Genomic DNA, 12286 nt, shown 5'->3' on the forward strand with positions numbered 1-12286 from the left:
GAGTTCCAGCTCCTGGCCACTCTTAAGTGAGAGGATTAGGCTTGAGGTTATCTAAGATTCTTTTTTTTTTTTTTTCAGAATTTATGTATTTATTCATGAGAAACACAAAGACAGGTGGAGACACAGAGGGAGAAGAAGGCTCCCTGTAGGGAGCCCGATGTGGGACTCGATCCCAGAACAGAAGGCAGAAGCTCAACTGCTGAGCCACCCAGGCGTCCCCCCTTTTTTTTAAAGTAGGCTTCATGCCCCATGTGGGAGCTTGAACTCACAACCCTGAAATCAAGACCTGAGCTGAGATCAAGAGTCAGACACAAGCAACTGAGCCGCCCAGGTGCCCCCCCCCCCAAGATTGTTTTCAACTGTAGCTTTAAATATGTTCTATAACTTGAAATAGATTTTTAGTATAATCATTCAAGAGATAATAGAAACCTCTAGTCAACTTTCTTGATTGTCTACTTCCAGTGGAATTAAAAACTCAACTCTGAACTCAATGTTTTCAGGGAGGTGCCCTTCGAGTAGGAGATCCAGCACCGGAGAGTCAGGTGGGATGGCTGCTTCAAGAGCTCTTCCACATGATTTGGAAATCCACAGCTGTGTATTTGTGCAGAGGGGTTGGTCTACTTATGAGATTAGTGTCCATTGCCAGTCAACCACATAGCACATGCCAAGCCTTTTAAACTAGATAGTACAATAACAGTTTGTGTCATTTCAGATAAGAGCATTGCCTTATGCCACAATAACCAATTAAATTAAATACAAAGAGACACCCACTCTGGCCACGTAAATATAGCCTGGCTATTTTCCCCCAAATTCCTCCAAATTCCTCCTTTGATCTTTATTAATGCTTCTATTATAATCATCTTGCTAGCCTTTTTCATTGTCTTTGTCTATGCCGAAGTTTCTCAACCTCAGCACTATTGGCATTTTAGGGTACACAGTTCTTTGTTATGACGGATGTTCTGTGCATTATAGAATGTTTTGTAGTGTCCCTGGCCTCTAATTACGAGTTGCCCGGAGAGTGCCACTGTCTCCAGTTCGACAACCAAAAACGTCTCCAGACATGGCCAAAAGTCGTCAAGGGTACAAAATCACTTGGGGTTAACCACTAGTCTTTGTATCATCTTTTTTTTTTTTAATTCTGATTTTTCTTTTGTGGGCATAAGACCAGTGCTATATCCTGAAGTGCTCAGAAATGATTATCCTGTTGTTATCATTCCTAACATTACTAACATCTTTCATTTATATACGATTTCACAATTTATCAAGTGTTTTCACCCACATTATTCATCAAGATTAATGCAAGGCAGCTCATTGTCTGTGACAAGTTAGAAAAAAGAAGCATCTTTTCTTTGATTGTCCCTGTGCCCCCTTCTCACTATACTTAGAATTTTGCTTGTTTGACAAAAGAGGTCTAGCCCTGAGGAAGGTGCATTTAGGACAAGTCAGGCTTTATGTAAATGAAATCTGCTCAGTCTTTTCAAGATATAAAAGAAAAGATGCTTAATCACCTTGAAATGTCATCCTTCTCTGTTGACAGGATCTACAGACTCTGAATACCTAGACCTCCACATCTACAACAATATACAACAGGTGGCTTCTTTGAACTCCCTGAACCCTATGGCCCTTTAAAAGGATTCTGAAAGCTGCAATCTTCAGCCTAAACAGGACTGCTGCAGTTTTATCATGCTGCACTCAGTGAAACCAGATGGGATTTTTGAGAAAGAGAAATGAGCAAATCTCCCCCTCCCACTTCACTTCCTCCCCGCACCTCTTACCTGCTTAAGGATTTCAGCAGCTGTTCCATGTGAACAATCAAATATCACATAGAACTCCTTGCCCTTCTTCATCTCCTTGAGTAAAGGCTTGGCATCTTTATTCCCAGAGGGCAGCTGGCGGATTTTGATTTTAATGTTATATCTGGAGGGAGCTTTGATGAGCTCTTGCAGACGAATGAGACCTAGAAAATGACATCCCATCATGCAACAGACTGTTCTGTCTAAAGAGGATTTGTTTACTGCCATTTACAGTCAAACTCAGATCATTCCCAAAATGTATCAAGTGGCCACCTTCTGAAAGGTTACACTATTGACTTCTCATTTGTCATTTCCCTTTCTGTGGTAGATTATACTGTATTTTGTGGGTATGTGTAGTTGGAAACACAATTTTCCTAAGCGAATTTTGAATTTAGTTAAATGCATTTGTCCTCTCTAGCTTTTGGCCAATGGCACAAATCTTTAACAAACCAAGCCTGTAACTGTAAAACTTTTATAGACAAAAGTTGCTGGAAGTTTCCAAAGGTGTTCAATGGAATGGACAAAGCTTTAAAAAAAAAAAAAAAAAAACAGACAACAGAACACTAGAATTTCTTGGGTCTATAAACCTCTGTAAGTCTTTCATCAAGTATTTATGTATAGCATACTGCTTACCAGCTAATTAGCTGGGCTTTCTATATAATTTTCCAGTTCCTACCATATAAACCATTTAGAAATGGCTCATCACATTCTCTTTCTAATATGATTGAACAATGAATTGAAAAATCCTTTCTTAATTAAAAAAAGACCATAGAGTTTTTAGAGATTATGATAATAAAAGCAGAAACAAAATTCCTTTAAAATCCACCATTGATAATTGCAGGAAAGTGTATAGACCCAACTAACTTGACGGAGAATGTTTGATTCACCATAAGTGTGAATCTACTGAGCTGCGTCATTCTTTAATTGACATACTTCACTGGGGCAAGACAAACATCTGTATAAAGCCTGTCTTATTTCCCCTAACATTAACTTGTGATTGCTACACTGCATGATGTTGGCTCTCACTCAAGGACTCTCATCACATTGGAAAATTGAACTTTCAAAAAAATTACACCGTTCTGTATCTTTAGGATTTGTCAACTTCAAGTAATCAATAGGAAATATGAAGCTTTATCAGTATTCAGATGGAAATTTTGGTATGCACTATTACAGATGCCAGCTACCTCTGGCCTTGATACATGTCTTTCATTTTCTTGTTTTATTTCGTTATCTATCCCTTCACCCAGCCACATTTTTTTGTGGCTCAGATGTTAAAAGATTCCTCTAACATCTTGGATAGGTTGCATTCTGAAGTACATAGAATAACTTTATAATTAAGCTGCTCTTCAGAGTCAAAAGGATGCAAGCAATTGGAGGGTAGTAGTGGTTAGGATCTGTAGAACCATAACAAGATTTACTGCTCATTATTTTTTTAAAAAAATGTGTTTTTTTACATAATAATTGAAATTGTTAGAATGAAAGCCTTTCTGGACTCTTGGTTTTCTTTTTCTTTCTTTCTTTTTTTTTTTTTTTTCAAAGCAATCGTTGTGGTTGAAGACTCCCAAATACCAGTAATGAGCTACTTATCCTCTTCATTCCTAGGATCACTAGTACTGAGCCACTGATGACTACTAAAAATGGAAGAAAATAGCACATGGGCTTGCATATTTGTTAATCCTCTGATATAATCCTGTGAAGTAAGCATTATTATCTTTGTTATCTCCAAGAAGGAAACAGAGGCTCAGAGCAGTTACATAACTTGTCAGAATAACAAAGGTAGTAGGAGCCCATGAGTTCCAATTGTTGCCTGTGAGTCCAGCACTCAATCTTTCTACTTCACAGTTCAGGATTACAAATACAGATTGCTGGTGCTGAGAGAACAGATATAGCTTTGAATTATTTGATGAAATGGGAAAAAAATAGAAACAGGGACCCACTCCCCTTTCTTTTTTACTCCTGGCTACTTGTATCTCTTTTGCATTTTTTTCTATTGCTTTCCTACTTTGCAATTGCATAGTTGCTATTTTTTTTTATACTTGAGCATGACTGCAAAGGGGAACCATGTGGCCTTCAAATAAAGTGAGAAAACCATTTAAAAAATGCATTTCATTTGCTGCAACAAACTGATCTTTTGTTTTTTGTTGAATGAAATGTGGATCATGAAGTGTATGTTCCTATCAGGATGACTTACCCATGTTAATGGTATTAATGATACTTGAAAGTTGAATACATTTTCTCATTTCATTCATTAATTTTTATGGGAAAACATTTCCAGGATGCTCATTATATTCCAAAACCCATGCTAAACCCAGGCCATGGGACATGAACCCATCTTGCTTTAAGGAAGGGGCTTCAGGTGTTCCTCTATGGCTAGAAACATGATAAACAATGTACTGGCAATTCATAAGATAAGTATTACAGTACATTAGTAACAACTTGCAGCCTTGTTTTCCAAGTTTATTTTGATAAGCTCAGTGTAGTCCACTAATTATTTCAGGTGTTTTCATTACATGAAATCTATCACGTGTCAGAGATGACTTAATCTATTTAAGTGTTGAACTGCTAGCAGAACTTGTAAATTTACAGTAATTCAGAATTAGTAAGGAAAACAGTTCACCAGTGTTTGGTTTTATATTAAGGTCCCCAGGTTGGAGAAAAGTGGTATAAAAAGCAAAATTAAAAAAAAAAAAAAGGCCCATAGAGGATTTCATTCAATCAACTTTTGTTGATGAACATCAATTTCTACTCAATTTTTACAAATTACAAGCTGAGGCAGTTGGAGGCTGATAGAGCAACATGCTTGAGACCCTAAGGTCTTGGTAAGTCTATTATGTGACAGGTCCAGATCTTGAAGCCAGGTCTACTTTCTGACTCCCAATCTCAGACTCTTTTTACCAAATTGGTGGGCCCTCTTGACTTTTAAATTTTAGGTAAACCATCTAACTGGATGAATGAATAACTACTTAACTATACGAATAAATAACTGGATAAATAAATAGAGAAAGAAAAACTTCGGACTAGCATAAAACATTCAATCTTTAGTTGGCAAATGAGGCCATTAATGACATTTTGCTCTCTTCTCAAAAAAGGTGACCATGCATTTTCACAACTGTTTCCCAAAAGTTATTTTAATACCAATAGAGGAGAAAGAAGAACTCAGTACAAAAGACTGTTTCTAATTGGTCTAAATTTATATTTTGGATATACTGGCTACTGAGCCCCTAATTTTCTCAGTTTTTCTGCTTGCAGGTGAATTGCCCTAGGAAGAAACTCAGCAGATTTTAAGATTACAGACCAAGTTGTGTGTGTGAGGGGGTGGGGGGTGGTGATGTGGAAAGAACAAGGGTGGAACAGTGAGGTTTACATTTCTTTTCCCAAAGCAATTGTTTGCTTGAGGGAAAAAAAAAAGCCTTTCTGCCTTCATTAGAAAACATTGTAGAATTTATAATTTAAAAGCCTTCCCCCCACCCATGGGAGAAAAAAAATTAGAGAAAGAGTTCCCTTTCATTTGCATTTTGCAGCAATCCATCAATCACTTACAGTTCATTGTAAAGAATAGCTAAAAATTATTTGCTAAACAAAGGGGAAGGAAATTGATTTAGGCACAACTCCTAACTTTGCTAATGATCACCCTGTGTTTGGAAGCAAGCCTCAACATGTGACCCAGTGCTCCCAGGATGGGACTCCAGCTGCAGAGGAGGGTTAGGGTGCATGCAAATCTGGTGATGTTGGTAGTCTTTCTAGCCCACCACGGTGGAGGCATTTGAAAAATAAAATGTAGTTAAGGAGACAATCAAACCCAACTGAAGGACCTTTTATATAATATTATATATATGAGAGACAGAGAGTGATCAGTGCAGACACAGCAACCTGGATCAGCCTTTTTCTGTGAGAAGAGGCTGTGAGGTGCACCTGCGACTTGCATGAGGGTTGTGCTGGCTCGGAGTCCCTTCCATCCAGGTAAAAAGAGCCCAAAGGCCCATAAGCACCCCACAGGTTCTTGGCCAAAAGCACCCCACGGAGCTCCTTCTGTGCCTGGGAAAGAACCATATCCTAGTCACTGGGAAAGCCTCAGTTATTTAGAACAATCTGCAATGAACCCTCTGGCCAGCAAATATCTGCTCCCCTAGACTCTGTCATCTCTGCAGAGCATTAAAAAAAAAAAAAAACTATTATCCTATTTGTATACAGTAGTATGGTATTAGTGTTAAGTTTCCTGTATTTGATAATTGTAGTGTGGTTATAACAAGGAAGGCCCTAGTTCTTAGGAAATACATACTAAATGCATTTAAGGGATAAAAAGGTCATGACGTCTACCACTTACTATCAAATGGTTCAACAACACTATTACTTATTACCACTATTGTTGTTGTAATTGTTTTATATTGAGCAAATCACAGAGCATTAAGGCACACGTAGCCAAAGGATAACAACTGCTGAACTAAATGAAAGGCATACAGGAGTTCATTGTACTTTTCTGGCATCTTTTTTTCTAAGTTCACATCTTTCTAAATAAAAAGAGTAAATATGGAGATATAAAAGAACACTGCCTCCTTCCTCCGCTACCACCCCCAAGAATGTGATTGGAAACCACATCTTTGGTTTTAAAAGCACTTCAGAGCAAGAGGCTATTTATTTCACATGAGTTTGAGCTGGGCTCTGCATATGGAGATAACTTTCAAAAATGTCCAAATAGCCAATTCTAAACACTAGTTTTGGCCACCTATCCACTCTGTGCACTCAGACATGACACAGAAAAATGCTGATTTGCATGCACAGGGAGTGACTCTGGAAACAGGTGGAGCATATGGAGGAGGAAAAAAAAAAGCTGCTATTTCCAGTGAGTGTTTAAAATTTCCCATGCCTTCCCCTTAAATAATAATAAACTTTGCTATTTACATTGCTCCTTTTATGAAGGATGCTACATGCTTTATAAATATCTTAATAAACCTCAGAATATACCTTCAAGGTGAAAAGGTGTCAGTGCTATTTTACAGTAAGGAAAGTGAGACACAGTGAGGTTAATTGTTTAGATCGGTTCTGAAAATCAGTCACAGATGTCAGGAATGGAAGGGATCTTAAAGGTCAAAGCCCTACTTGATGCATGACCCCCCTCCACACAGCTGCTGCTGAACACCTTTTTAGTTGAGAAATTCTTCTCACACTGCAGCCCAGTTCATTTCTGGACAGTTTAGTTATATTTAATGAGTATTGGTTCAAAAGAAAAGTACCCAGGTTTTCTTGAGTCTTAATCCAATTCCCTGTTCATTAAACCACATTAGTGGGGTTGATGCCATAAAAATGAATGTAATAAACCATTGGGACCCACAGATAAGATTGTACATTTTAAATATTAATTTCCTCTTCATTTGTACTTAGAAACATGTAAAATGGCATTTCACAAACTTGTTGGTATATTAATACACCGAAATCTAATAGGATTCTTAAGGGGATCTATGTACCCTCCAGAGGGAAGGAAAAATCAGAACTGAGAAATGGAAAATGGGTAAGTGAGTGAATTACCTGGGGGAAATACAGCACTTTTAAGTGCAGATCTTCATACATATGATTTTTCAAAAGTGCATCAAAAAAAAAAAAAAAAAAAAAAGCTAGAGACTTCCCAAAAGAAAAATTGTGTCCCTTGATCAAAGGACCTCAAAGAAGAACCTGGTCAAAATATTTGAGATGAACTGTGTTGCAGTTAGCTCAACCAGGGCATTTTAGTCTTGACTTTTTGCTGATATCAATGGTAACTAAAAATAATATACCTCCGTGCAATATCTAAAGATTGGTTTCCAAACAGAATTCTGAAAATTTGAATAGGGTCTGGGCAGAGGACTGGAGTGGGTGGATAGGTAGGATAGAAAAGAGTGAAGACAGAGGGGAAAAAAAAGAGCTATGATTTATTATCTTGTTGCTACTGAGTGCCAAGGACTTCCACCCTCAGCTATTTCAGGTGGAATTGTGGGAGGGTATGTACCAGAAGTGTTCTGGCTAGCACAAATAGTCATCATAATTCAACGGGGTGAGTTGTGATTGCTGAAAAGGAAAAGATTTACTTATTGTTTTATTTGGCACTGATTACATACTGAATATCTTTCATTTTGTCTTGGTCATTTATACCAAAATGCTAATTTTCTTCACATTGAAATTTTAAGACTGTCAAAATTGGTTTTGGACAATATATTATTTCTGTTTTCTATGGGAAGATAGAGAGAAATGTAATAAACATAATATCTAAGTCACTATTTAAATATGACCATAAGAACAGTTATTTCACTTATTCATAGAGTGGTTGAACATATTAAATGAGTTTATTATACAAAATATTTAAAAGAATGTGTGGCACATAATCAGAACCCAAGAATTTAGGTATTGTGATATTTGTTGTTGTCATTTCTCTTGTGTTTTCTCCTTGAGTTTACTGTTTCTTCCAATCACTGTTTCAAATTAACCTTATTTCAACTTAATACTCATTGTAAAGCTTTGAGATAATGTTTCAAGTGATAGTTATCATGGCTCTAATGTGTTGAGAAAAATAACCATAGATGAAAAAAAAAAAAAAAAAAAAGACCTCTTGAGGACTATGTGTTGTCAACTTGGGGCTAGAGGCATCTGGCCAGAACTCATTTCCTTGATGGCTTTATCTAGTCCCATCTATATGCTGAGAACTTTTGAATTTGTATCTCCAGCTCACACCACATTCTATATATTAGCTGCCTAATATATATTCAAGTGAAGCTGTCTTCACTTGAATGTAGTAGATATCACAAATTTAAACCCACTATGTTTATGACTGAACAAACTCTTGATATCCTATTCCTCAGGTGATGTTAACTCCTTTGATTGGCTGAGGCTAAAAAGTTTAGACTGACCCTTGACTCCTTTATTTCTCTCTCAGCCAGCCTCCACTTCTTCAGGGTATTATGCTAGTTCAACATTCAAACTATTTCTACAAACTAATGATTCTTTACTCCTCTATTACTTACCTTCCTCAGTTGCCTTGATTTCTCTAGAAGCTACCTATTTTTAAAAAGATTTTATTTATTTATTCATGAGAGACACACACAGAGAGAGGTAGAGACACAGGCAGAGGGAGAAGCAGGCTCCATGCAGGGAGCCCAATGTGGGATTCCATCCCGGGACTCCAGGATCACGCCCTGGGCTGAAGGCAGGTGCTAAACTGCTGAGCCACCCAAGGATCCCTAGAAGCTACCTATTTTTACCTTTGACTTCCTGTATTATATTATCGATAGAAGAGCCAGAATGATCTTTCTTTGATGTAAATCTGATCATGTCACTCCTGAAAACTTTCCAATGGTTTTCCCATTTCATGAAAGGCAGAAGCTCTCCCTATAGTCTATAAAATCCTCCATGATCTATATGGTGCTTTTCTCTGACCTACTTTCCTGTTACCCTTCCCCTCTCACTGATCTCACCACACTGGCCTCTTTGTTATAAATAAAGGTTTATTTGAACACACCATACTCATTCATTTGCATGTTGCCTATGGCTGTTTTCTTGCTACCTTGGCAGAGTTAAATAGTCGTGATCATATGGCCCACAAATCATGAGCTATATACTATTTGGCCCTTTAGAGAAAGTAATTTGCTGGCCCCTGTTCTACAGGAATAGTTGTGGCTACATTTCACCGAGATTGGCCTTGAAAAAGCAGAAACTGCTGACTATCCTCCACACTGCATTTGGTGCTCAGCTTCTCAGCTCTTTTTGATGTGTGCAAAGGGATAGAAGCCAGGCATCCACCAGGGGTCTAATGAAGCAGAGGGATGACCAATGAGCAGCAATTTCTCATTGCCTAGGGTCACCTCTGAATGTGGGAATCAGAGAGAAGTAGGTGACTGATGGGAAGAACATCCAGGCAAGAGAGAGAGAGAGAGATGAAGCGGAACAAAACTTCACTCCCCCGACAGTTCTCTAGGGTCTTTCCACATTTTCACTTCCAGAGGACAGAATTCTGCTTGCTAGTATTTAGTGAATTGAATTTTGTCCTTAGAGATAAGCACAGTGCTCCCCTTGACTTCAATGGGAGTTCTGGGCCATTTGGTCCCCCAGACATCTGTGCTGGCTTCAGGCTATTTAACAAACTCCTAAACAAATCCCAGGAAAGTGTTTTTAATGGGTACTTAATTCTGGTGTGAGGGCGGGTGGTGAGCACACCTAAGTCCTTCCTTTTCCTTCAGGTTTACTAAGTTTTCTCCTTTTATGGCTTGATAATTACTACAACCAAAATCCTGAGTCAAGCAGTATTAAACCCACTCAAAGGCAAAAGATGTCTGCTTTTATTGATCTCAGTTGACCTGTTTACTCTCGTTTACTCTCTGGGTTCCAAATTAATGGCTCAATTGATTATTCATTTACATTTTTAATTTCTTTGTGGGCAAAATAATTTTAACATGAATCATTTCTAACTTAATGGGCAACATACAAACTCATCTGGGATTTTCAACTTCAGCAAGTATTTATTGAGCAACTGGGCTCAAGTGAACTTAATAGGGATGAAAAGCAGATTTCAGTTTCTTATAAAAATTATAGAAATGATAGTTTGAGCTTCCTCCTGTGCAAAATGCCCATCACTTACAGGTGCTCACCTGAAATCAGGTTGGTTAGGACATCAACTTTTGTTATCCTTTTACAAATTGTATTTTGTCTAAATACAATTTTAAATCTATGACAGTTATGCTCACACTTTTAGTTCAGTTCTTAAGTCTAAAAGTTTTAATATTATTCACTAATTTGTTCTCCCTTTAGATGCTCCTGCTTTGTTGGAGATGGTAGAGATAGCGAGAAAAATTTGTACTATCACGTGTACTACATGATGAGAAGCAACATGGAAGATCTGACTGTACTTACATTTATAATTGAATGGGAGTGGAATTTGCCAGCCCAAAATGTGTCTCTTTGGCATGGGGATTATTATAAGGTGTTTATTATTAAGAAACAGCAGACAGATGAAACTCTGAAATCTGAGTAGATGTTACTTTTTTATAAAAGACATTTACATGTGTAAGGGAAATCTTAATTTGTAAAGTGTCTCCAACTGTACCAGGAAGATGGGATGACTCAATCTCTAGAAATTCTACTCAATGGAGGAAGCAGGGACTTAAATATAAATAATAAGCTTACTTTTGTTCACTGTGCTTTTCCTGATAACTTTCCATAACTGACTATATCCCTAACACCTTTTGTCTTTAGCAAAGACAAAATGGCTTTGGCTATTTCAGAGAGCTACTTAGTTTTCTTGGGTGTCTCCCATGCTTACACGTGGTATACATCTTATTAAACTTTGCTTCCCTCCTGTTAATCTGCCTCATGTCAATTTAATTGCTTGACCAGCCAAAGATCCTAGAAGGAAGGAAGGAAGGAAGGAAGGAAGGAAGGAAGGAAGGAAGGAAGGAAGGAAGGGAAAACTTTTCTAGCCCTACAAATTATAATATTCAATGTCAAGTCTTTTTAAATAGTTTGTGGAATTTGTTTGATTGTATGTTTCTTACTTCCCAGCAAGCAGATGAAGATTTAAGAATATGACTGCCTATGGCTTATCCTTCCCTATAGGACTGTTTTGAATATAATATTCATAAGTTATATTTCCAATCACCTACTTCCACTTCTTTCTAAAATGAGATGAGGTATAAGAAAATACATAAATGCGTATTTCTAACCAGAACAGTCACATTTATCTGACAGTTTAAAATGGAACCAGAGTTTAGTGCAAAGTGGAGGAGGCTTACTATTCATCCTCCAAGAAGTAATAAGTACTAGTGTTTGATGAAAAGGACAATGAAAAATGAAATACTATTAAAAATGTAAGTGCTTTGCTTTATTAATTTTCACAGATAATTTTCTCAATCTTATTACCAAATTTGTAGATCAAGGAAGGAGTTAATTTTAATTCTTGGAGAAACAATTCATAGAAAGTAAATAGTATTATTCCTTGCACATATAATTACTAACTACTTCCTTATATGCCATAATTGTGTTAGGTGGCAGATTAGAAAAATAAATAAGATAAAAGCCCAATGTTTAGGAATTCCTAGTCTCCTAGATGTGTGAACTGGTAATTGAAACATGTAATATAATGCTTGAATTTGTAAAGTGCCATTGAACCCTATGGTGGTCTCAGGGAGCTTTAAGGAAGAAGTGATACTTGAGTGTTATCATGTGGAATGAGACAGTTCACCATCTTAGGGGTTGTGTGGAGGATCATGCATAGTTAAGGGGCAGCTTCAGAAAGGGACATATTTATGGATACATCTCCTCAGGCAAGAGAAACAAAAGCAAAACTAAACTATTGGGACTACACCAAAATAAAAAACTTCTGTGCAGCAAAGGAAAGCATCACCAAACAAAAAAAAAAAAGCAACCTACTGAATGGGAGAGGACATTTTCAAATAAAATATTTGTGTTTTTTTTTTTTTTTTTTGCAAATAAAATATTTGATAAAGGGTCAATATCCAAAATATATGAAGGACTTA

The 12286-nt window shown here is 37.2% G+C and overlaps 1 protein-coding gene across 6 annotated transcripts in view; it reads right to left on the reverse strand.

The window, feature by feature from the left end:
- The window catches only part of GRIK1 (glutamate ionotropic receptor kainate type subunit 1), a 363349-nt gene that overhangs the window by 117710 nt on the left and 233353 nt on the right, over nucleotides 1–12286 (reverse strand). For all 6 annotated transcript variants that reach the window (XM_077878933.1, XM_077878934.1, XM_077878936.1 and 3 more), the window contains exon 4: nucleotides 1776–1957. In XM_077878933.1, coding sequence (XP_077735059.1) covers nucleotides 1776–1957 — 182 coding nt within the window. The remainder of the gene's footprint in view (nucleotides 1–1775; nucleotides 1958–12286) is intronic.

Source organism: Canis aureus, chromosome 30 (genome assembly GCF_053574225.1).
Source record: "Canis aureus isolate CA01 chromosome 30, VMU_Caureus_v.1.0, whole genome shotgun sequence".
Classification (NCBI taxonomy): Eukaryota; Metazoa; Chordata; class Mammalia; order Carnivora; family Canidae; genus Canis; species Canis aureus.